This window comes from Mobula birostris, chromosome 2 (assembly GCF_030028105.1).
Source record: "Mobula birostris isolate sMobBir1 chromosome 2, sMobBir1.hap1, whole genome shotgun sequence".
In the NCBI taxonomy this organism is placed as follows: domain Eukaryota; kingdom Metazoa; phylum Chordata; class Chondrichthyes; order Myliobatiformes; family Myliobatidae; genus Mobula; species Mobula birostris.
The window spans coordinates 213,004,138-213,031,141 of record NC_092371.1 but is presented as its reverse complement, the minus strand read 5'-3'; the positions used below and the strand labels follow the sequence as shown (position 1 = coordinate 213,031,141).

The following is a 27,004-nucleotide window of genomic DNA, read 5'->3' as shown; positions in this document are numbered from 1 at the left end:
ACTTGTGAAGAATTGTAGTGATGACTTAAAACAAATGAAGCAGAAATTCACTAAGTAATCAATACCCTCTGCAAAAAGAATTACAGAGATGGTGGGGATGGTCCTTAGTGCTATTAATGCATGTTCAGCCGTGCAATGTTATGAAAAGGCTTAAGCTAGATCCCTGAACTCAGTGTTGGCATCGAAGCAGTGCTGTACTCTAACTGATATTATGATCTGCCTTGGCTTCAAGCCTCCAGTAATATTAACTGGCCCTTTACAAAAGTAGCATTCAACATGGTTTACAATATAAGCTTTCACTCCTTGGCAACTATTCCAAAAATCCATTTGGATATGGCACCCAAATACCAACACTATCAAGCCCAATTTCTCATCTTTTCTTTTTAATATACTGATGGAGTCGTATTTCATGCAATGGTATTTTGTACAACTCTTCTAAACTATCAATGTCACACGTGTGTAGGACAAAGACATTGGATGCAGCCAAGTCACCTACCAACCTGACCTGGAAATAATTCATCTTCCATCATCATTATTCAACCAAATACTGCAACCTCTTATTTAAATGCAGAGCAAGAATAACTTCGTCACTCCACTGTAGCAATTCAAGGAGGGAGTTCTGCATCACTTGCTCAAGGCCAAAAAGGGATGAGTTTTTAAACAACGGCAAACTAACCACATTCACGCTCTGTGTATAAGTAAAGAAGGCTTCCATCTATTGAATATGAAGCACCTTTTGATGACTGAGAATCAAGCTGAAATTAATCTTAATCTAAAATTGTTCCTTTTCCTTCGATCAAATGTTATGTCAGTTCTCCTTTCATCTTACCAATACAAAATTGTTTCTAGCACCTAATATGTCTATTTGAAAGGTAATTACAGACTGTTCATTCTTAATTCAAGACAGCTGTGTTGAGAATGTATTACAAATGTTTTGTTTGAAATACAAACGAATTTCTAAATATATTAAAATCATGCAAATTCAACCAAATCATAGCATTTAAACTGATTAGTCTTGGTTATGTTTCTTATAAATGATAATGTGAATATTCTATTGTGAATGCCTGCAAAAAATGCATCTCTAGGTAGTATATGGTGACATACATGTACTTTGATAATAAATTCACTTAATTTCAAACTTTGAAATGCTTTCTTAAGTTCTCAGGATATTCCAGGGTGCTTTACAATTAAAACATATATCTGAGATAGTTATGTATGTATGTATGTATGTATGTATGTATGTATGTATGTATGTATGGGAGGCACAAATATTTGGCTAAAGGTTTTCAAACCCAGTCTGAATTTACCTTTCTTTTAAAATCAATCTCCATTTCTTAATATGTCGATCCTGATTAAATTTAATCATCAATTACCATTACATTCTTTTCTTAAAAATTAAGGGAATTTGCTTTGCTTCAAGACAATGTCTCAATGTCTTTCTCCAAAATAAACATTTTATACAATGATGTATCTACAATTTTCTAGCATTGTTTTTCAAAATCCCTGCTAGCAAAGTTTATTTGAAGCAAATTTAGCAGTATCCCTTCTAATATAAAAACACAAAAGAGGGAATTAATACCTTTGCTGCTATGCCAGCCTCATAAAATGCTTTGTCAGCAGGAATGACGTCTGTATGCCGAAGCAAAGAGATGGATAATTTTGCTGCAATCATGTCCTGAAATCAAGAATCATTTAGTGATTTAGTAAATGATTTTTAAACCTCTCCGTGCCTTGTGGCACATTGGGTGGCAACCTTGCCATTTTTTTAGCATTTCCTTGTTTTTCTTACGAGGCTGAGTTGCCTTGATGCTCAACCCATCACGGATGGAAAGCATGCAAAGAGCCGGCAGGATTCGAATCTGGAACCTCTTGCCTCGAAATCTGCTATGGATGCCACTACACTGCCGGCCAGCTAAGTTTAAATGTGCAATAGGTTAAACCATTTTAATAAGTTCTGTTACTCCAAACAAGACACCAGCTCAATATTAGTGAGTTAACTTTGTACACAAAATTATTTGCATTTTATTCCTGAAAACACTTCAATTTTCTGTTTCAAGTTTATCATGAAGAACATTGAATCTGCTGAATTACATTAATGAAAAGACAATTTTACCAGAATGCTAATTGGATACTTGATTGATTTATGAACACCATACCTACAATACATCATTTATTGGTATTAATAATCTGTCAAAGTAATTAAGAACTATTAGCCTATATACAAAAGGTTAACTGAAAAAAATTACAAAAACTATAATGCTAAAGAATATATACATAGAACACTGGAATATTGCTTATGCTGGCCTTGTAATTGATGCTCACACTGTAAGAAATGAATACCATTGAGAGTCCAAGAAATTCCCTGCAAAAGGGCAGGTATTGCATAGACTTATTGGGTATGAAAGAAATTTTGATCAGTTGGAGAGGAATTGTCCAAATGCTCTTCCTCCTGGGATTTTTCCCCTTCTATTTTATCAGTTTTTCCAAGATGTCACTTTGTTTTAGATAATGTGGAAGAATGCTATGTCTTGTGTAGAAACCTAACCCATTACATATGCTAAATACATCAAAACATTTAACTCTGCTTATGAAATTCTGCTCCGTTCACTTGAAAAAACCAAACCTCAACACAAACACGTTACAATGTTATTTTGTTTTCATGGGATATGGACCTGAATCTCAGGGTCAGGATTAATTGCCCACCCTCTTTTCTCCTTAAACTATAAAACTTGTGAGGCTATCTTAAGGAACAGCTGTATATCAACAGCAATAATGCACTTGGAGTCAGAGACAGGTCAGGCACCCAAGGCTAGCAAGTATCCTTGATTAAAGGGCATTGAAGCTCAATAGTCCTATCTATTCTTTGAACTGCTGTATCCAAATTGATTTTCAAACTTGCTGACTTTTAAAGTAAAAAGTAAATCTTTGCCCTAAGAACACCTTAGAAAGTCCTAATGGAAGTATTGAAAAAGGGCAGAAAATGCTTCTCTGCTGATGACAGGTTATAACATTCCGATGTAAGGTTTGATTCAAACACTTTCTGAAGTACAGTTCTAGTTAGGCAATCATAAAAAAATTGATTATTATTACCCAGGAAGGAATCTGTATCAGGTTTATTATCACTGACATATGTTGAGAAATTTTCTGAAAATATAGTGTCAACTATGATTTATTCTTTTCTGTCTGATAAGCCAGGAATAACAGTTAGTTAGGTAGAAATTTTGGGTTGGGATGCACCATTCAATCCAAAGGCCTGTTTTAGGGCTGTATAATTCGATGACTATGATAAGACAGTATTACCTAATATATGAAGTTTGTAAATAACTGATGAATTAATGAAAACACATCTTTACATAAACATATCCAAAATATGTTGGAATCTTTGACACATGAACCTTTGATAGGTCACTTTAGGATGGTTATCCAAACTTACCAGTTGATTGACTCCCAGTGATGCCGCACGAGTGGCATAATAGTGTGCAATCAGTAGCATTTGCTCAAATTCTTCATGAGCAGAAGAATTAGCCTCTGAAGATTTAACCAGGTTTTCACACTGGAAAATTACAAAAAAAGATCTGAAAACTAAATTGTATTATAGAGATACAAATTAATCACAATTGGTATTATCTCTTCCAATTCTTAAAAGATGTAAATTGACATCTCAGATTGTTGTAATAATGAAATACCTTACAGAAGTATATTGAACCCCCATTTATATCTACATCGGACTCTGAGACCTCAAGCGAAAACATATCGCAAAAATTTCAAATTGAAAATATAGGATGTAGTCTCAAAATAAAGAATTCTTTCCAATCCTAGCAATCAGATAAAAATTTTGCTTGTGGCAGAATTTTGCTAACCATTAAAAATCACAACCAACTAGCCTCAAAGTCCAACAATTTTGGAAACTAAAGAAACTTCACCGGAAAATATAATTTCTTTTCCTTTCTTTACAAATAACCCTAACCAAAATCTCTCTTTCTCTCTTGCTAATCCTAGTCCCTATTTTAACTTCTGTATGCAGTTCAGTTTAAATATTAGTATTTTTCCCTTCTAGAAACTTAGTTTCTCCTAATTTGGCATTTTATTCCAACAACATTTTAGAATTTTGATCTTCACAATTTCTTTCCAATTAATTTTAAAAAGCTTTGGTGTCAAAACTTCTGGAAATTAAAGAAGAATATCCTCTAAAAGTAGATGACTTATATAACTTAAGAATATAATTATGCTACTCATTCATAAATGACTTGATCAAAATTTAGTTCACAATGTAGAAAGTCTAAAATTGTGTTCTTAGAACAGAGCTCAGATTTTCTGCTAAAAGCTGTTTCAAATACATTAAAAAACATAAAAGATAATTTAATAGATTATTCTGATCACATTAATGAGAAACAAATCATTTTAAGGTTTTTTATGTTTAAGATTATGGTTTGGAAACTTAAAATACTATAGTTGCAAATGAAAAAAATAACGGAAATCAGAAATCAGCTTTGAAACTCGTGAGGAAAAAAAATTGGATAATTTAACCTGGAAGTAAACTGCACAGAGTGCCATGCTACAAATATAAAGAATAGTATACTTGGACAATAATTTTAAAAACTGATAAAAAAACATTAATGTAGAACATCAATTGGTATAGATAGGAAAAGAATACCAATGTGAGACACATAAAATCTTATTTTCTTTCTACTAAATTATATTTTCCTATTCTTCTGTAGAAAATTTGAAGACGTGTGCACTATTGTTAGCATACACATTTATGGTATTAAGAGGAAATTCTAAGTTACTTTACAAATATTATTTGTAGTAAGCAAACGCTCCATTCTACCACATGCAAAAAAATCCTCAAAATAATTTCTATTCATGCAGTAAAGCTAATCTTTCTGAAAACACCTATAATTTCTTCAGATCAACACTGTGCTTAATACTAAACCAGTACTTCACGATTTAGATTATGTTCTGAAATAGTCCAGAATTACTGTAATATGTGAGGAAGCTATTATCTTGCCTCAAATAAAGGCAAATCAAAATGCAGGTAATGCAAATGTACAGAAACCAACATTTCTTTTCGCAATAACAAGTTAACAAGTCAAGAAAATATGAATTTTTTTCTTTGGAGTGACTAATCTAGAAGATATCATCCTCACATCACCGTGGAGAATCCTTGTAACCAATATAACAAGATTGTCTGACCAAGTAAGAATGAAGATTAATTGCACACCAAGACTCAGAGCAGAGAGAGTACTGATTTGAAGCCATTTAAATTCTTTCCATCCAAAACCTCTTCATAGAATTTATCGACCAAAATCAAAACTGCATCCATTTGGACTTCTTTCGCCATTTTAGGAGAATACAAAACAATGAGTCAATACTCTTTCACTTTCAGATAATTGTCATAATCTCTATTTGCCTGAGGTTTCTCGTCACATAAAAGTTTCGATTCATGCCATACCTACCAGATTGAAGAGTACATTGCGAAGATCAGCCCATGTCCTATAGCCATCAGCACTATTTATATCTGGCATGTTAATTACATCCATGAAAATCCGTTTGTATATGTTGAAATTCTGAAAGAGAATAAAATAAAGTGATCCTGAAAAAAAAAATACACAAAAATGTTCCCTTTTTAGTGACAGTCCCATTTCCCAAAGAATGGACAGGATTAGGAAAGGCTACTTTCATCTGTTGCATGAAGCACATGCCCTCAATAATAAAAAAAAATACAACAGGTAAATCCTAACTCTGCCAGCATAAGGCTTTTGACTGCAGCCTAGCACATTTACATCAGCATCTACACATTAACAGCCAAGACTTCCTCAGATAGGGTGATTTCCTTTCGTTGGCAAATTCCAGAGACCTTGGAAGTCCTTTCGTTAGGGCTGATTATGTCAATATTTTGGCAATTCTGTGAAAGGAGAATAACTGGCAGCTGATAGATTAGTAGACTAGGAGCGGGTGGTGTTTAATGAAAGGAGCCTAGGGAAATAACAAATTCTAACTATTCTGCAGATGCCAAATCAGTCATGCCCACCAAATTCTCCAGAAGTAGTAACTGCTGCTTGTCTGATCTTGCCAACTGTAAATCCATGTTAGATGTTTTAACCAGCAGGCCTCGACATTACATCGGACCATATCCACATCAGAATAGGTCAGAAATTAAAATGTCTGACAGAGGTCAAAGAGTTCAAAAGGTTAAAGTTCAAAGTAAATTTATTATCGAAGTATACATATATCACCATATACTGTACAATCCTGAAATTCATTTTCTTGCGGGCATTCAGGGTAAATACAAAGAAACTAGAAAAATCAAAAAACAATAAACAATAAATATCGAGAACATGACAAGAAGAGTCCTCGAAAGTAAGTCCAGAGGTTGTGGGAACAGTTCAGTGTTGGGTGACTGAAGTTGAATAAGGTTATCCCCTCTCCTTCAATAGCTTGATAACTGAGAGATAATAACAGTTCCTGAACCTTGTGGTGTGGATCTTGAGGTTCCTGTACCTCCTTCCTGATGGCAGCAGTGATAAGAAAGCATGACCTGGATGGTGAAGCTCCCTGATGATAGATGCTGCTTTCCTGCAACCGTGCTCTACGTAAATTTGTGCCATTGGTGGGGAGGACTTCACCCATGATGGACTGGGCCATAGCCACTACTTTTTGTAGGCTTTACCATCCAAGGGCATTGGTGTTTGCATACCAGGCCGTGATGCAACCAGTCAATATACTCTCCACCACACATCTATAGAGGTTTGTCAAAGTTTTACATGACATGCTGAATCTTTGCAAACTTCTAAGAAATTAGAGATGTAGCCATGCTTTCTTACGTGCTGGGCCCGGACCAAATCATCTAAAATGATGACACCAAGTAATTTGAAGTTGCTGACCTCTCACCACCCCTGATCTCCCATTGAGGAGTGGCTCATGGACCTCTGGTTTCTTCCTCCTGTAATCAACAATGAGCACCTTGGTCTTGCTGACATTGAGTGAGAGGTTGTTGCTGTGGCACCACTCAGCCAGATTTTCAATCTCCCTCCTATATGCTGATTCATTACCATCTTTGATTCGGCCAATGACAGTGGTGTCGTCAGCAAACTTAAATATGGCATTCGAGCTGTGCTTAGCCTCTCAGTCGGAAGTATAAAGCAAGTATAGCAGGGGGCTAAGCACACAGCCTTGTGATGCTTCTGTATTGAGTGATTATGGAGGAGATTTTGTTGCCAATCCGAACTGACAGGGGTCTGCAAATGAGGAAATCAAGGATCCAGTTGCACAAGGAGGTATAGAGGCCTGGGGCTTGGAGCTTATTAATTAGTTTTGAAGGGATGATAGTAATGAATGAACTGTAGTCAATGAAGAAGATCCTGATGTATGCATCTTCACTGTCCAGATATTCCAGGGTTGAGTGAAGAGCCAATGCAATGGCATCCTCTGTTGACCTGCTGTAATGGTAGGCAAATTGGAGCAGATCCAAGTTGCTCCTCAGTTGATATATTTCATCACCAACCTCTCAAAGCACTTCATCACAGTGGATGCGAGTGCTACTGGAAGATGATCATTGAGGCAGATTACCACATCCTTCCCAGCACCAGTATAACTGAAGCCTGCTTTAGTACTCGACCAGGTACCCCCTCTGGACCAGATGGTTTCCATAGGTTCACCCTCCTGAAGGATGCTTACATTGGCCTCAGAACTGAAATCACAAGGTTGCAAGGGACCGTGGTATGAAGGTACCTCCATATTTTGATGGTCATAGTGAGCATAAAAGGCACTCACAAAAGAAATCTACAGATGCTGGAAATCAAAGTAATACAAACAAAATGCTGGAGGAACGCTGAGGCCAGGCAGCATCAATGGAGGAGAGCAGGTTTGAAAGTATGACCTTAAACTGTTCATGTGGTATTTCAAGTACCTAAATATGTCTTAGTTCAACCTGGAAAGCCATCTAGCACCATACATCATTCTCCAAGAACTGATACTTCACTAAAACATATAAGAACTACTAGGGAGATTAACTTGTGATTTTCACTTACCTGTGTATTAGCAGGAACACCATGTTGAACGTATAGACTTAATGCCTTTTCCGAAAGACCTTCTTTGATAAGATGCGTAACATACAAAGCTACATACTTGTGAAGAATTTTATAGTTCTGAAACACACAGTTCAATTATACAAGTTTTAGAATATATTATCAATGCTGAAAACTCAATAAGCAAAAACTAGACCCAAGTTATTTGTATATTCAATATATATTTGCTGGATTTCACTCTTTGGCTTCTGATTATGTAAAGAATTGCAAGAATTTATATCATAGAAACAAGTCATGATGCAAATGTTCCAGCTCAGTATTCATATCTTGAATATCTGCCACTCTAATCACTCATCCCCACTTTGCTCTAATGCAAGTACAAACAGTGGTTTCCTGAGAAGCAACTTTAAACTGTTATTATAATTTTCAAGTTTATCACATTCAAACTTAATAAGAGTATTTAAAGTTGGCTCAAGTTTAAAATAGAAAAACAGTGATCCTATTTGCATTCAGTATTACAATAGATAGGATCTAACAGGCTTCTGGGCTGTGCATGTACATCGTTAATTCTGCACAATCAGAAAGCTTGGTCTGATTCCACAAGGCACACTTTAACAAGCCTTGCTAATACTACAACTCGTCGAGAAGCTATTGATTCTCCCTCTAGTTCTACAATTAAAATTGCTGAAATATTATGACAGGTACATTTAGCAGTAAGTTCTTTTTTACTGAACTAGTAACTAATGGTTACTGCTTAACCACTTCTCTAATCTTGAACAATTAATTTTACAAGTGATTCACTCCCTCAGAAGTTTACTGGAGAGTACATAAAATGGTTTTCTTTCTCATTGTTTTCATCTCCTCTAACTCTCTCCCTTAACCCCAATTTCATTTCCCAATCTTTGTTTCCCTTCCTGATGAGCATTTAGTTCTAATTTATATTGCCTGCTTTATAATTCTAATTTGCAGCACATAAACTACAGGTTGGATTCTTCAGTCTGATTGATTGAAGAGCCTCCCTGTACACTGATCTCATGTGGAAAAGATCATGCCAAAGCTTGAGTCAGATTGAAAGATACCTATACTGACATTGTGCATAGTATTTGTTGCTATCTTTACTTGCTTTCAACTGAGTAGCTTATCAGGTATTTCATAGTTCAATTAACAGCTAACTGCACTGTTATCACCTTACTGAAAGGAAGAAAATTATTTCAAAAACACATGAGACAAGTAAAATTCTTGGCAAATCACAAAGGTTGTCATAAGTAGAATTATTTCATTGTGCATTACGATGATACAAATTATACATTGCTTACATTTTAAAATAACCTTCAAACTCAATAATTAATGACACTCTTCCATGATAGTGCACTGTATTTTTCATTCAATGTCCAACATGAACATTGTAGAAATTAAAACTATTAAATTTCACAAGAAACATTAAGCAGCAAGCTACCTTACAATCTCTTCATATTAAAGGTTATTTACATGGAGACAATTTAGCATTGTATAAACAGCCCAGAAAATTAAGAATATAAATTTTAAAATATTTCAAAGGTACTTAACCATATAACCATATAACAATTACAGCACGGAAACAGGCCATCTCGGCCCTTCTAGTCCATGCCGAACTCCTACTCTCACCTAGTCCCACCGACCTGCACTTAGCCCATAACCCCCCATTCCTTTCCTGTCCATATATCTATCCAATTTAACTTTAAATGACAACATCAAACCTGCCTCAACCACTTCTGCTGGAAGCTCGTTCCACACAGCTACCACTCTCTGAGTAAAGAAGTTCCCCCTCATGTTACCCCTAAACTTTTGTCCTTTAACTCTCAACTCATGTCTCCTTGTTTGAATCTCCCCCAGTCTCGATGGAAAAAGCCTATCCACGTCAACTCTATCTATTCCCCTCATAATTTTAAACAACTCTATCAAGTCCCCCCTCAACCTTCTACGCTCCAAAGAATAAAGACCTAACTTGTTCAACCTTTCTCTGTAACTTAGGAGATGAAACCCAGGCAACATTTTAGTAAATCTCCTCTGTACTCTCTCAATTTTATTGACATCTTTCCTATAATTTGGTGACCAGAACTGTACACAATACTCCAAATTTGGCCTCACCAATGCCTTATACAATTTCAACATTACATCCCAACTCCTATACTCAATGCTCTGATTAATAAAGGCCAGCATACCAAAAGCTTTCTTCACCACCCTATCCACATGAGATTCCACCTTCAGGGAACTATGCACCATTATTCCTAGATCCCTCTGCTCTACAGCATTTCTTCAATGCCCTACCATTTACCATGTATGTCCTATTTTGATTAGTCCTACCAAAATGTAGCACCTTACATTTTTCAGCATTAAACAACATTTGCCATCTTTCAGCCCACTCTTCTAACTGGCCTAAATCTCCCTGCATGCTTTGAAAACCTACTTCATTATCCACAACGCCACCTATCTTAGTATCATCTGCATACTTACTAATCCAGTTTACCACCCCATCATCCAGATCATTAATATATATGACAAACAACATTGGACACAGTACAGATCCCTGAGGCACACCGCTACACACCGTCCTCCAATCTGACACACAGTTATCCACCACTACTCTCTGGCATCTCCCATCCAGCCACTGCTGAATCCATTTTACTACTTTGATATTAATGCTTAACGATTGAACCTTCCTAACTAACCTTCCGTGTGGAACCTTGTCAAAGGCCTTACTGAAGTCCATATAGACAACATCCACCCCTTTACCCTCGTCAACTTTCCTAGTAACTTCATCAAAAAATTCAATAAGATTTGTCAAACGTGACCTTCCACGCACCAATCCATGTTGACTGTTCCTAATCAGACCCTGTCTATCCAGATAATTATATATACCATCTCTAAGAATACTTTCCATCAATTTACCCACCACTGACGTCAAACTCACAGGCCGATAATTGCCAGGTTTACTCTTAGAACCCTTTTTAAACAATGGAACCACATGAGCAATATGCCAAACCTCTGGCACCATCCCCGTTTCTAATGACGTTTGAAATATTTCTGTCACAGCCCCTGCTATTTCCACACTAACTTCCCTCAAGGTCCTAGGGAATATCTTGTCTGGACCCGGAGACTTATCCGCTTTAATATCCCTTAAAAGCACCAGTACTTCCTCTTCTTTAATCATCATACTTTCCATAACTACCCTTCTTGTTTCCTTTACCTTACACAATTCAATATCCTTCTCCTTCGTGAATACCGAAGAAAAGAAATTTAAGCTGGGGGCTTATATGGGAGGTAGGGTTTGAGGGTCGGCACAACATTGTGGGCCGAAGGGCCTGTACTGTGCTGTACTATTCTATGTTCTATGTTCTATGTTCAAAATCTCCCCCACCTCTTTTGGCTCCGCACATAGCCGTCCACTCTGATTCTCTAAGGGACCAATTTTATCCCTCACCATCCTTTTGCTATTAATATAACTGTAGAAACCCTTTGGATTTATTTTCACCTTACTTGCCAAAGCAGCCTCATATCTTCTTTTAGCTTTTCTAATTTCTTTCTTAAGATTCTTTTTACATTCTTTATATTCCTCGAGCACCTCGTTAACTCCAAGCTGCCTATATTTATTGTAGATCCCTCTCTTTTTATGAACCAAGTTTCCAATATTCCTTGAAAACCATGGCTCTCTCAAACTTTTAACCTTTCCTTTCAACCTAACAGGAACATAAAGATCCTGAACCCTCAAAATTTCACCTTTAAATGACCGCCATTTCTCTATTACGTCCTTCCCATAAAACAAATTGTCCCAATCCACTCCTTCTAAATCCTTTCACATCTCCTCAAAGTTAGCCTTTCTCCAATCAAAAATCTCAACCCTGGGTCCAGTCCTATCCTTCTCTATAATTGTATTGAAACTAATGGTATTGTGATCACTGCACCCGAAGTGCTCCCCAACACATACCTCCGTCACCTGCGCTATCTCATTCCGTAACAGGAGATCCAACACTGCCCCTTCTCTAGTTGGTAACTCTATGTATTACTGCAAAAAACTATCTTGCACACATTTGACAAACTCCAAACCATCCAGCCTTTTTACAAAATGGGCTTCCCAGTCTATGTGTGAAAAACTAAAATCTCCCACAATCACAACCTTGTGCTATCAATATCGGCTATCTCATTACAAATTTGCTCCTCCAGTTCTCGGTCCCCATTAGGTGGTCTATAATACACCCCCAAAAGCGTCACTACACCTTTCCCATTCCTCAGTTCCACCCAAATAGCCTCCCTAGACGAGTCCACTAATCTATCCTGCCAGAGCACTGCTGTTATATTTTCTCTGACAAGCAATGCAACACCTCCCCCTCTTGCCCCTCCTATTCTATCACACCTGAAGCAACGAAATCCTGGAATATTTAGTGGCCAATCACACCCCTCCTGCAACCACGTTTCACTAATAGCTACAACATCATATTTTCAGGTATCAATCCATGCCCTAAGCTCATCTGCCTTTCTTACAATGCTCCTAGCATTAAAATAGGTGCATGTAAGAAACTCTCCACCTCTTACTCTCTGTTTACCCTTAATGCAGCAAACAACTCTGTTATCTTTTTCTTCTTTCTTCCTTATATCTTCGGTCTGAGTGCTCCCGATCTCTGTCCCCTGCCTATCCTCCCTCACACACTGTCTACTAGCTTTCTCTATTTGTGAACTAACCTTCTCTCTCCTAATCTCTTCAATTTGATTCCCACCCCCCAACCATTCTAATTTAAAGTCACCTCAGTAGCCTTTGCAAATCTCCCTGCCAGGATATTGGTCCCCCTAGGATTCAAGTGTAAACCGTCCTTTTTGTACAGGTCACACTGGCGCCAAAAGAGGTCCCAATGATCCAAAAACTTGAATCCCTGCCCCCTGCTCCAATCCCTCAGCCACGCATTTATCCTCCACCTCATTGCATTCCTACTCTCACTGTTGCGTGGCACAGGCAGTAATCCCGAGATTACCACCTTTGCAGTCCTTTTTCTCAACTCCCTTCCTAACTCCTTATATTCTCCTTTCAGGGCCTCTCCCCTTTTCCTACCTATGTCATTGGTACCTATATGTACCACGACTTCTGGCTCCTCTCCCTCCCACTTCAGGATATCTTGGACGCAATCAGAAACATCCCATTTGAAGATGGAAGAATAACATAATTTAAATAAATGTGAAATTGTGGCCAATACTATGAAAGACATTGGCAAATAGCAGACTGCAGCTTCAGAAATTGCATGTTCACACAAAAATCCTTAAGCTGTTGACATTTACGCAGGAAAATGCTGAAAACTTTTCACGATACTTGAAGCCTGCATGTTTAAATCCTATATTGGCACTTGTATCCATAATACTCGAAAGCTGAGGCCTCAGCCTTGCTAAAATGGCTTTTTAGCATTAAAATATAACCAATTTAAATAGTTCTACTTCACCTGCTTATTGGCAGTTTCTATGCATTTTTCCCATTGGCCTCGTTCAACATACATATCAAGTGCTGCTATCACATCCACTCCAACCAGCTGGGGAAAAAATGCATGAGTTATATGAATGTACTACCAAAGCTGGAAGAGACAATTGTAAATTTACCAGACTTAATCTCACTTATGAAGCCAATTGCTCTCTTCAAAGGGAATTTACAAAAGGCTTAAAACCCAGAACCACCTTGCATAGAACATCCATCTTTAAGTACCAGTAAAATTAGTTCACTCTATGGCTCTATTCATGAATTAAAATTAACATAGCTTCAGCAATGTAACTTTTATAGTGCAGACCACATTTTAAATCTGGCAAAGCAGTTCAATTATTTGGTTCCTTGACAGGTGCACCATAATCAAGAAAGCCACTGAAAGTTTAATGCCTTCTGAATGCCTGACTCTTGTCTGCTGCTACACATGCACTTTGCCACAGCATTTTCATTCGGTGTAGTGAAAAATGGGCAGAGACCCAAATGAAGATTTCCAGGATACACACCTTGTCAGAAAGCTACAAACCCGCAGGGAGATTTTCCTACTGGTCATGCAACAGCATGATCATTTTCTTAAAAAATAACATTTTAGTAATGTTAAATATTATTCATAGAAGGTGCAGTTTCTTTTTGGGATAACAATTTTGTAAAATCAGATTCACAACAAAGAGATTACAAAGTAAAATTGTAATCTTGCATAAGATTACATAAAAGTCTGATGCACAGTGGTCATTTAGCATATCATCTTTGTGCTAGTTGAAAAAGTGCTACCTAGCCAAATCTCACCTTCCATGACTCCTCAAGTACATTTCCAAGTATTAAAGGTTTTTGCCTCAGTTACCCTTTTGTACCCCTAATGCCAGGTGGTTGTAAAGACCTTTGCTCATCTCTCCTTCAATCCTTCTGCCAATTCCTTGAAATCTATGCCCCTGCTTTTTGGGTCCTCTGCTAAAGGTAATATTCTTGTTTGTCTCATCCCAATAAAGTCTCCTCTCTGCCTCCCCTGTCCAAAGCAGACAGTACCAGCCTTTTCAGTCTTTCCTCATTGCCATAATTCCCTGTCCTGGTAATGTCCCCATAAATTTTCTCTGCACCTCTCCTCTCCAATGCAATGGACTCTTTGCGGTACCTTGTTGATCTGAACTGTACACTGTACTCAAGCTGTTATCAACATCTTAAATATCCTCTCATTTATTGTCTACTCCCTTGCCTTGATGCACCTTACTGAATACATTGGCACTTATTTCTTTGAACTGCATTCCATTTGCCACTTTACTGACTAGTCTTTACAGCTCACATTCAAATACACTGCCACCCAGTAATCCCCCAATTTAATCCTAGCCTAATCACCGGACAATTTACAATGAACAATTAACCTACTAACCGGTACATCTTTGTACTGTGGGAGGAAACTAAAGCTATGGAGAAAACCCACACATTCACAGATGTACAAACTCCTTATAGGCCGCGGCAGGAATTGAACCTGGGTTGCCTGTACTGTGAAGTATTGTTCATCTTTTGCTACGTTATCTTTTGCTTCATATCATTTTGAGACCAACTGGTTACACATAATGTCACGTTAGTTCAGTACAAAATCAAATTCTTACTGAATCCACTTTGCCGTGATTTTTCAAATGTTCTTTATAGCGTTGATCTACATAGTCTTCAAATCTGGAGAAAATAATTAAGAAAATTGGATGAAAACATTTAACCAGCACCTATCAAACTCCTATGCTTCATTGCCAATGAAAGAACATCATAATTGCTTGTTCTAGGGAAATGCAATAATCAACCTGCACACAGCAGCTTCATAAATGAAACAAGTACAGGTTTGGTGATGTGGTTGAGGGGGACAATTGTCCAGAACAAAGTCCCATGTTGCTATTTTCAGAAAGAGATTAACATGGGAATGCAGTTGAAAAACTATCAAACAAACAAAACATTTAGTTTCCACATTAGTTTCGAAATCCTTAAGTTCTAGACATTTATCTGGGAATATTTTAAGTTACATAGGGGATTGGCTGCAAAACCTGGGCCCATGTGTTCAAAACCTAGGGTGAAACTTGCACTCATAATATTCCAATTTCGGGCCAGTAGCTGTCCAACTTAACCAGTAACATTTTTGCAATAAGATTTATGTAACAACAGTTATTTTAATTAGTTGAGCTACCAAATATAATTACTAAACTTCTTCGGGATTGACTTAAGATTCTGTAATGATTTTAATCATGCTATTTTGATTACATTTGTTCTCCTTACTTGGAAATTATTAGTAACAGAGTGAGCATCTATCATTTTTTGAGAAGGTTTACCCTTGAACTGAATTTAATGATGGAGGTCTGTGTATTGATACAAAAATGCATGGAACTTCTGTATAGACTACTATGTTAGACATGCTTCAATGTTCAAAGATTCAATGATTCAAAATACATTTATCAGCTAAGTATGTACACAGCTTACAACTGTGATTCCTCCTCCCACAGCCAACCGTAAAACAAAGAAACACCATGGAACCTGTTACATGTTACAACATGTTTAGCATGACAGCATCTGATGCTTAAAATCAATACACTAGAAACAGTAACAAATTTAGAGAAACAAACATAGTATTTTATACATTCTTTTGAAATTTGACAAGGTAAATTAAACCCACAATCTACGAGCTAAACAAAATAACCAATAGTTGGCACTGAAATAATTCTTGGAAATATAAGGCAATGGGAAGAAATGGGAAAAATTATGATTCACAATAATCAGCTGTGCTTTTTGTTCAACTTCATTATGATTATATATTCATGAACTCAAAAACATCAAAACAAATGTACTCCCACGTGAATATCCCAGATTGATTACACGTCTGTGTAATGGTCTGCAAACCAATAAAACATAGTGATTGGAAAAGATACAAACATACCTGATGCACTTTGCAAAAATTCTGATCTTTCAGACCCTACAGTATGATTTCTGGGAAAAAGCCACCATTTCCACATACAACACGGGCTTCATAAACCTTAAGATCCATTATAAAGGTCATTTCCCTCCAACATTCATCTTTTGGGCCTTCAATTCCAGGAAAACACCATTCTTGAAATGCCCCCAGCAACACACACAAAATGCTAGAGGAACTCAGGCCAGGCAGCATCTATGGAAAAAAGTACAGTTGGCATTTCAGGCCAAAACCCTTCAGCAGGACTGGAGAAAAAAAGCTGAGGAGTAGATTTGAAAGGTGGGGGAGGGGAGAGAGAAACACCAGGTGACAGGTGAAACTTGGAGGGGGAGGGATGAAGTAAAAAGCTGGAAAGTTGATTGGTGAAAGAGACAGAAGGCCATAGTAGAAAGAAAAAGAGAGGGAGGAGCACCAGAGGGGGCGATGGGTGGGCAAGGAGATAAGAGGGGATGGGTGAGAGGAAAAGGGAATGGGAAATGGTGAGGGGAAGGGGGGGTGGGAGGCATTACTGGAAGTTTGAGAAATCGATGTTCATGCCATCAGGTTGGAAGCAATCCAAGTGGAAAAAGAGGTGCAGTCCTCCAGTCTAAGTGTGGCCTCATCATGACAGTGGAGGAGGCCAGGGATGGACATAGTTTAATGGGAATGAGAAGTGGAATTAAAGTGGGTACCTACTGGGAGACCCCGCTTGTTCTGACGGACAGAGTATAGATGCCCAGAGAAGCGGTTTCCCAATCTATGTTGGGTCTCACTGATATACAGGAGGCCACATTGGAAGCACTGGACCCAGTAAATGACCCCAAAAGACTCACAGGTGAAGTGTCACTCACCTGGAAGGACTGTTTAGGGCCCTGAATGGTAGTGAGGGAGAAGGTGTAGGGCCAGGTGTAGCACTTGTTCCACTTGCGAGGATATGGGCCAGGAGGGAGTTCAGTGGGGAGGGATGACAAGGGAGTTGCATAGGGAGCGATCCCTGTGGAAAGCAGAAAGTGATGCGGAAGGAAAGATGTGTTTGGTGGTGGGATCCCGTTAGAGGTGGTGGAGGTTTCAAAGAATCATGCACTGGACGCAGAGGCTGGTGGGGTGGTAGGTGAGGACAAGAGGAAACCTATCCCTGGTAGGGTGGCCAGAGGATAGGGTAAGAGCAGATGTATGTGAAATGGAAGAGATGCGGTAGAGGGCAGCATTGATAGTGGCGGAAGGGAAGCTCCTCTCTTTGAAAAAGGAGGATATTTCCTTTGTTCTAGAATGAAAAGCCTCATCCTGAGAACAGGTGAGGTGGAGACAGCAGAATTCAAAGAAGGAACTGGCGTTTTTACAAATAACAGGGTGGGACGAGGTATAGTCCAGGTAGCTGAGAGAGTTCATAGGTGTGTAATAGACATTGGTGGATAAGCTGTCTCCGGAGACAGAGACAGAGAGATTGAGAAAGGGAAGGGAGGTGTCAGAAATGGACCAGGTGAATTTGAGGGCCGGGTGGAAGTTGGAGGCAAAGTAGATGAGATCGACGAGTGATGCAATACCCCCAGCAGCTTTTCACAAGCTGTTCTAAGCCCATGTGAGTGAGAACTGTTGACTTTGTAAACAGTACAATGTATACCTGGATTTCAAAGGCTTCCCAAGCAAAGCTTGAAAGCCACGCCCATGCATGCTTGCAATTCACGGATATCACCAGAGAAGATTAGTTCAGTTAGTTTTCAAAATCAACATCAGATATCAAGATGCAGTCCAAAAACAGGAATGGAGCTCATTCTGATAATGTGTAAGTTATGATAAGGCAGCAGGAGTCCAGATGGCAGTCTGTGCATTCGGCAACTAGTCCAACACCAGGAGTGAAGAGGTAAGTCTGACTTATGGAAACAAAGAGCCAAGTCCAATATGTGGGAGAATTAGTCAGACAGCAAGGATGCAGAGATCAGTATGACAGCAGCTGTTTAAGAGGGCAGGTACATATGGCATGTCAGACATACTTCCCCGAATTCTTAATTCTTTTTTAATTGGTACAGCCATGGATTAAAATACTAGGGGATGCACTCCTATTTCTAATCTCAACCATCTGAACTAAATTTTGCTTTCCTAGAGAAAGACTTTTCATTCAAAGTCAGGTGAAAAAAGGACCTGGGCAATACTTGATTTCATGACAACTGAATCTCTTGATGAGATTAGCATCTCAATCTTTTACTTGTATATCAGATGTCCTCCAAAAATCTTAATAAGTTTTCAGTCTCTTTATTCTAATTCCTTGATGATTTTAATATTATAAAACTTCCACTATGTCATTTTAGATGCCTTAAGTATAAAAGAGTAAGTCAAATTAAATATGAAATATTGAATGGGATAAACATTGGAATACAGAACACAGGGTGAGAGAGATGCAGGATGTTGGACCACTTGCCTAAAAGGCATAAAAGATTTTTTTCAATGCACAGAATACAAGAGCCAGACGGTTATAATATAAATATATAAAGCAGCCGCTGGATCACAGTTCTGAGTACAGTGCTGGAAAGATGGGATTTGCCTGGAGAGAGTGTATTTGATTGGATGAAATGTTGGTTTCTTAGATGTTGCTGGGATTTCAACATTTTCATAAATGGTAAAGATTACACAGTATAACAGAGAAGGCGGAGGAGAGGTGCATAAACTATGAGAAGCCTAGAGAGAGTATTTTTTTTCTTTAGCAGTGATGACAAAACCAGAGGTATCAATTTAAAGTAATTGGTAGAAGAATTAGAGATGAGAAACATCTTTTTCATTCAACGTGGGGTTTAGAGCTCACTACTTGCAAGGCAGGAACCCTCATTACATTGAAAAAGTACTTGAATATGCACTTGGAGAGCTGTGACCTTCAGGGCTGCAAATCATAAACACAAGAGATCCTTTGGATGCTGGGAATCTTGAGCAACATGCACCCGAGCAATCCGAGATGTCCTTCTCTTTCAAAGGATACCATTTCTTGTTTCAGACCATCAGTGCTGCCCTTACTCACACCTCCTCCGCTTTCTGTACTTCTGTCCTCACCCCATCCTCCTGCCGCCACAATAGGGATAGGGTTCCTCTTGTCCTCACCCCATGATCCTCCATACCCAGCACATTCTCTGTAACTTCCACCATCTGCAACAGGATTCTACCACTAAGCATATCTTTTCCCTTCTCCCACCCCTCTTCTCTTTCCATAGGGATCGCACTCTACATGACTTCCTCGTCCACTCATCCCTCCCCACTGATCTCCCACCTAGTACTTAACCTTGCAAGCATGACAAGTGCTACACCTGCCCCTGCACTTCTCCACTACCCACTCTCCTCCCCCCATGCCTGTTCTCACCCCACATCTGCCAGCTTGTTCTGTTTCCCCTTCCATCTCATACCTTCTTATTCTAGCTTCTGCCCCTTCCTTTCCAGTCATGATGAAGGTTATTGACCCAAAACATCAACTGTTTATTTCCCTCCATAGATACTGCCTGACTTGCTGAGTTCCTCTGCTATTTTATGTGTGTTACTTGAAGGCTGAGTGGCTCTTTATTGACTACTGGCACAGAAACAATGATCTGTTTGTTACATATATACCATGATTCTATTGTCTTTCAATCATGCTGGAATACACACTGTGCCAAACAAAAGCAACTTGTTACCTTGGATCAAGTTCCTTTGCCACACGCTTGGCTTTGTTCCATTCTTCCCCTCCTATGAAGCAGTCTATGGCTTCTTTTATGAGATCCACATTGAGGTATAATTCAGCTGCCTGGGAAATAATGATCATAATAATCTAGAATAGGTTTACCATAAATCTGTTTTTGGTTAGTCAACATAACACAATAATACCAAAGGGTAGAGTGCAGACTTCACACTTAACAAGTTGAACCAACTACATTACTGGCACAGGGACTGAAAGAAACTCATAAAAAGCTTGGAATCACGAGTATAATGCAAGAAACGGCACAGTATGACACTGATCATGTATAAGCTTTGCCAACTATCAAAGCTGTTACCAAATGTCCATGGCATTCAGAACCATTCAAAACTATTAAAATCAATTTACTAATTAGAATTTAAAATGCTTAAGATTCTTTATAAAAATTAAATGGGGTTAGATACACCTAAAATCGCTTTTTAATAATTAAAGTAAATTCAATTGAGGAATATAAATGTAAATTACATTTTATGTTATGGTTCCCCCTTAGAATCTTTCCTCTCCGTTCAAAAAGGGTTCACTGAGCACTCAGTTCCCTGTAGCAAGTTTATATTCTACTTCTGGACTCCCCATGGACCCTAGCATCAGAGGCAGTGGGAAATTTAGCAACATGATTCAGTTTGGAAGTTTGGGACAAAAATTCTGGCACTTTTTAGAAAGTAAATATTAATAATTCAACACACCTCTTTCAACACTTCCCAGCAAGTTCAGGTCCAAGGTCATACATACAATACAGACTGTGAAAACCACTTGTGTTATGTCCACACTACTTAACATAGATCAGTATATTCATAAATATAAACAAACATTCTCAAAAATTATTGTTAACCTATTTTATGAAACATTATGCTTACTGTTCTGTTCTGGGTGTCAGATGTGGGATTTCCAGGAGACTACCAGCCTCCCCGGAGGTCACATCTGCACCGGGTGCATTGAGATGCAACTTCTTAGAGACCGTGTTAGAGAACTGGAGCCGCAGCTCAGTGACCTTCCGCTTGTTAGGGAAAGTGAAGAGGTGATAGACAGGAGTCGCAAGGAAGTAGTCACCTCAAGCTACAGGAGACAGATAAATGGGTCACTGTCAGGAGAGGGAAGGAAAAATGTCAGATAGAGGAGAGCACCCCTGTGGCCATTCCCATCAACAATTACTCCATTTTGAGTAGTGTTGGGGGTGGGGAAAGGACCTACCTGGAGGAAGCAACAGTGGCCATGCCTTTGGCACTGAGTCTGGCTCAGAAGGGTAGGGAATTGAAAAGGATGGCAGCAGCAATAGGGGACTCTATAGTTAGGGGGACAGACAGGCGATTCTGTGGACATGAAAAAGGAACACGGATGGTAGTTTGCCTCACAGGTGCCAGGGCCCACGCGCTTTCTGAACGCGTCCACAATATCCTGAAAAGGGAGGGTGAGCAGCCAGAAGTCGTGAGAAGATTGGTAGCTTGAGTTGGCTGTTTGTCTGTTGGGTTGCTTGCCAAGCCTGGAGGTTGGGTCACAAAAGTTTCTTCACCAGTTAAGGTGGCATCATCTGTGCACAACTGAGTATCGTTTCTGTGAGTGCTTGCATTTATATAGGTCTGATGCTGCTGTAATTGTTTGGCTGTGACGCTGGCCGCTAGATTCCACAGGTCCTGGCCACTAGTCTCCACAGGTCCTGACCTTCGCTGGCCCACATCCTTAGTTAACAGTCATTGTGAGTCCTGGTTCCTCGGGTGTCCGTGGCTCACCCCTTGGACCCAATCCCGCAGACGCATAGGTTCATAAATTGCATACAGTTCAATATACTTGTTAAGAAGAAAGAAGAAAATCTCCTTTTCAAAGTATTTACACGCAATGGCTATCCAAAAAACTTCATCAGAAGGTGTCTCAACCAGAGAAACAACCTTTTAACTCCTACTGAACAGACAAGAAAGAGACTAACCCTATCATATGTCAGCAACATTTCTGGAGTAACTGCAAGACTGCTCCAACTACACAGAATACTGGTAAGAGAAAAACCCAGCACAACCATCAGAACACTCATCTCAAGACCCAAAGATCCGACAGCCCACATGGAGAGAAAAAGCGTAATATTCCACTCTCCCTTCCTACCCCTCCTCACAGTCCCCGACCCTGCTCTCATGACTATACCCCTTCCCCACACAAAACCACCACGGTGGGCTTCATGGCTGAACAGGTGAGAAGACAGCTGAAACGTCTCAACCCAAGCAAGGCTGCAGGATCGGAAGGTGTCAGTACCAGGGTGCTCAAAGCCTGTGCCCCTCAGCTATGTGGAGTACTTCGCTATGTATTCAACCTGAGCCTGAGGCTCCGGAGGGTTCCTGTACTGTGGAAGACGTCCTGCCTCGTCCGTGTGCTGAAGACGCCGCGCCCCAGCGGCCTCAATGACTACAGACCAGTGGCATTGACCTCCCACATCATGAAGACCCTGGAGAGACTTGTTCTGGAGCTGCTCTGGCCTATGGTCAGGCCACACTTAGATCCCCTCCAGTTCGCCTACCAGCCCCGACTAGGAGTTGAGGATGCCATCGTCTACCTGCTGAACCGTGTCTATGTCCACCTGGACAAGCCAGCGAGCACTGTGGGGGTCATGTTTTTTGACTTCTCCAGTGCGTTCAACACCATCTGCCCTGCTCTGCTGGGGGAGAAGCTGACAGCGATGCAGGTGGATGCTTCCCTGGTGTCATGGGTTCTTGATTACCTGACTGGCAGACCACAGTATGTGTGCTTGCAACACTGTGTGTCCGACAGAGTGATCAGCAGCACTGGGGCTCCACAGGGGACTGTCTTGTCTCCCTTTCTCTTAACCATTTACACCTCAGACTTCAATTACTGCACAGAGTCTTGTCATCTTCAGAAGTTTTCGGATGACTCTGCCATAGTTGGATGCATCAGCAAGGGAGATGAGGTTGAGTACAGGGCTACGGTAGGAAACTTTGTCACATAGTGTGAGCAGAATTATCTGCAACTTAATGTGAAAAAGACTAAGGAGTTGGTGGTAGACCTGAGGAGAGCTAAGGTACCGGTGACCCCTGTTTCCATCCAGGGGGTCAGTGTGGACATGGTGGAGGATTACAAATACCTGGGGATACGAATTGACATAAACTGGACAATAAAGAACACTGAGGCTGTCTACAAGAAGGGTCAGAGCCGTCTCTATTTCCTGAGGAGACTGAGGTCCTTTAACATCTGCCGGACGATGCTGAGGATGTTCTACGAGTCTGTGGTGGCCAGTGCTATCGCGTTTGCTGTTGTGTGCTGGGGCAGCAGGCTGAGGGTAGCAGACACCAACAGAATCAACAAGCTCATTCGTAAGGCCAGTGATGTTGTGGGGATGGAACTGGGCTCTCTCATAGTGGTGTCTGAAAAGAGGATGCTGTCCAAGTTGCACGCCATCTTGGTCAATGTCTCCCATCCACAACATAATGTACTGGGTGGGCACAGGAGTACATTCAGCCAGAGACTCATTCCACCAAGATGCAACACAGAGCGTCATAGGAAATCATTCCTGCCTGTGGCCATCAAACTGTACAACTCCTCCCTTGGAGGGTCAGACACCCCGAGCCAATAGGCTGGTCCTGGACTTATTTCATAATTTACTGGCATAATTTACATATTACTATTTAACTATTTATGGTTCTATTACTATTTATTATTTATGGTACAACTGTAATGAAAACCAATTTCCCCCGGGATCAATAAAGTATAACTATGACTATGACTAAGACTATGAAATCCAATGTGGAGACTGCCCCAAACACATTGTTGGATAGATGGGGAGAAAACTATCCATGAAACTACATGAACATCAATGAGCCGTAAGAAGACACGATCCTTTGTCACTCATCACAGTACATGAAGACGAAGAAAGGCACAAGTTCATCTGGGAAACTACAAAAATCTTGGCAGGAGCACAAAACAAGGAATCAGAGAATTCTTAGAGGTATGTTTCTCCATGGAAGATTCTATTAAGTGGACACAATTTACGAACCTATGTGTCTGCGGAACTGGGGCCGAGTGTGAGCCGCAGACACCCTAGGAACCAACACTCACAACAACAGATAACCAGGGATAGGGGCCAACAGAGATCACTCAGCTATCCGGCTAGCCAGGACCCAGCAGATCTAACCTCCAAGCTCGGCAAACAACCCTACAGACAAAAAGGAAACTGCTGAATGAGCTCAGTGGTTCAGATAACATTGGTGGAAGCAAAGGGAAAGTTGACATTTCCTTTATTAGTAATGGATGTCTAGAAATATAACTGTGAGATTTCTCTAAGATTCTGGATTATTTATACAATAGTATAATCAACATACAATCTAGTAAGAATTACCTTCAACAGAAATTTTTAAAAATCTAGATCTCTAACTTCTCTTGTTATCTAAAAGAGGATGTATTCAACCAAAATATTCAATTATCTTTTTCAGATATTCCTGAATATTTCAAGTATTCCTTGTTTTAATTAATGGTTAGCTATAAAAGTATAACATAAATCATACCGAATTATATTTCTGTATTTCAATTAACCGAGGACCAACTGTCTGAATAACATCAAGAGCTTTTTCCTGGTTTAAGAATTTGATGGACAATTCAGCAGCCTAGAAAACAGAGAATCCATTAATGCAAAGAATATTTGTATGAGAGGTATTGTTGACAAAAACATTTAAACATATACCTGGAGCAGATGTATTTAAAGTTATGACTGTAAAGATGCAATAACTATGAAAAATGTTGCTAAAAACAGGCAGATAAATTAGGAACTGAAAAGTAGATGAACAATCAAAAACCAGCAGAAAACAACTCTAAATTCGAGAAGACTGAAATAAAACAGAACCGACTAGGAGAGCAAACAGATTCATTTACACCATGGAGAAAAATCATGTTATAGAGAACTCTAATGAAATATTGCAAGTTTAAATGTAGTTCAGATATTTAGTTACTACCATTTGCTGCCTTTTCGTTTTTGAAGTGACATGATCAACTCTGACGCAGATTGAATAAGTAATTTAGTTTCAATGTGTGGAATTATGTATCTTTAATTTCCCCCTAACATTGTAATATTTAAGAACAATTACTGAAGAAGAGAATAAATTTGAGTGCTGCTCATTATTTAGAAATAAAAATGGTTTTATGTTGACAGATTATATTTCATCAGGAAACTACCTACCAAAAGGAGTCAATCGACCAAGAGTGAGCTTTTTGCACTTTCTGGATCAAGTTGGAAAGTTAATGGGTTTCAGCACCAACAATATTGATATGTGTGCACTCAAATTCATTATTAGCATATTTTACCTTCATCCAGCACTTCTCCATTAGAGCCAAGTTATTTGTCTCCTTGACCTTAAGGTAACATTCCACAGCCCTGATATATTCTCCTGACAGCTCCCATTCTCTGGCTTGTTCAACTATTCCTTCAATTCCCCTGTGGGATAAAATTATGAAATCACTGAGTGCTAAAAGACTAAAATTTAAAAAGTACAATACTTCATCAATGAAGAACTGTATTCTGTTTCAAAGAACCATAAAAATTATCTTTATCCTCTAGTATAACATTGTTATGATTTCTGAAGGGTCAATGAACCGATGTACAACACCTTTTTTGCTTTCTTTTTTGCGCTACTTCATATATAAATAAATTAAGCATTTGTTATTGTAATTTAGTTTCTTTATCACTACATATTGCAATGTACTGTGACTGCAAGACACCAAATTTCATGATGTAAGCCAATGATATTAAACCTGATTCTGATTTTAAATGAAAAATTATTTATAATTTTACATAGAATGTTAGCAATTACATATCATCCTAAATTCTTTCATAATTATTGGGGTGGTAAATTGGATTAGTAAGTATGCAGATGATACTAAGATAGGTGGAGTTGTGGATAATGAAGTAGGTTTTCAAAGCTTGCAGAGAGATTTAGGCCAGTTAGAAGAGTAGGTTGAAAGATGGCAGATGGAGTTTAATGCTGAAAAATGTGAGGTGCTACATTTTGGTAGAACTAATCAAAATAGGACATACATGGTAAGTGGTAGGGCATTGAGGAATGCAGTGGAACAGAGGAATCTAGGAATTATGGTGCATAGTTCCCTGAAGGTGGATTCTGATGTGGATAGGGTGGTGAAGAAAGCTTTTGGTATGCTGGCCTTTATAAATCAGAGCATTGAGTATAGGAGTTGGGATGTAATGTTGAAATTGTATAAGGCATTGATGAGGCCAAATTTGGAGTATTGTGTACAGTTCTGGTCTCCGAATTATAGGAAAGATGTCAATAAAATTGAGAGAGTACAGAGGAGATTTACTAAAATGTTACCTGGGTTTCATCTCCTAAGTTACAGAGAAAGGTTGAACAATTTAGGTTTATTCTTTGGAGTGTAGAAGGTTAGGGGAGACTTGATAGAGGTATTTAAAATTATAAGGGGGATAGATAGAATTGACGTGTATAGGCTTTTTCCATTGAGAGTGGGGGAGATTCAAACAAGGAGACATGAGTTGAGAGTTGGAGGGCAAAAGTTTAGGGGTAACATGAGGGGGAACTTCTTTACTCAGAGACAGCTTCCAGCAGAAGTGTTTGAGGCAGGTTCGATGTTGTCATTTAAAGTTAAATTGGATAGATATATGGACAGGAAAGGAATGGAGGGTTATGGGCTGAGTGCAGGTTGGTGGGACTAGGTGAGAGTAAGAGTTCAGCACGGACTAGAAGGGCTGAGATGGCCTGTTTCCGTGCTGTAATTGTTATATGGTTATATGGTTATTTGTCTAAAGATCAAACTACATAATGACTAAACTAATGTATAATGCACAATGTTGACAGCATGTGGTTTCACCTAAAGATCCTGAAAATGTGATC

The 27,004-nt window shown here is 39.1% G+C and overlaps 1 protein-coding gene across 3 annotated transcripts in view; it reads right to left on the bottom strand.

Annotated features, from left to right (window-relative positions):
* The window catches only part of ift172 (intraflagellar transport 172), a 209,920-nt gene that overhangs the window by 16,389 nt on the left and 166,527 nt on the right, over positions 1–27,004 (bottom strand). For 2 of the 3 annotated variants that reach the window (XM_072251419.1, XM_072251420.1), the window contains exons 35-43: positions 25,446–25,575; positions 24,653–24,751; positions 20,098–20,207; positions 15,129–15,192; positions 13,490–13,576; positions 8,031–8,147; positions 5,457–5,567; positions 3,434–3,553; positions 1,580–1,675 (exon numbers count right to left, since the gene is read on the bottom strand). In XM_072251419.1, coding sequence (XP_072107520.1) covers positions 1,580–1,675; positions 3,434–3,553; positions 5,457–5,567; positions 8,031–8,147; positions 13,490–13,576; positions 15,129–15,192; positions 20,098–20,207; positions 24,653–24,751; positions 25,446–25,575 — 934 coding nt within the window. Of the gene's footprint in view, positions 1–1,579; positions 1,676–3,433; positions 3,576–5,456; positions 5,568–8,030; positions 8,148–13,489; positions 13,577–15,128; positions 15,193–20,097; positions 20,208–24,652; positions 24,752–25,445; positions 25,576–27,004 lie in introns of those variants that run through there. The other variant, XM_072251421.1, reaches the window with a different exon arrangement.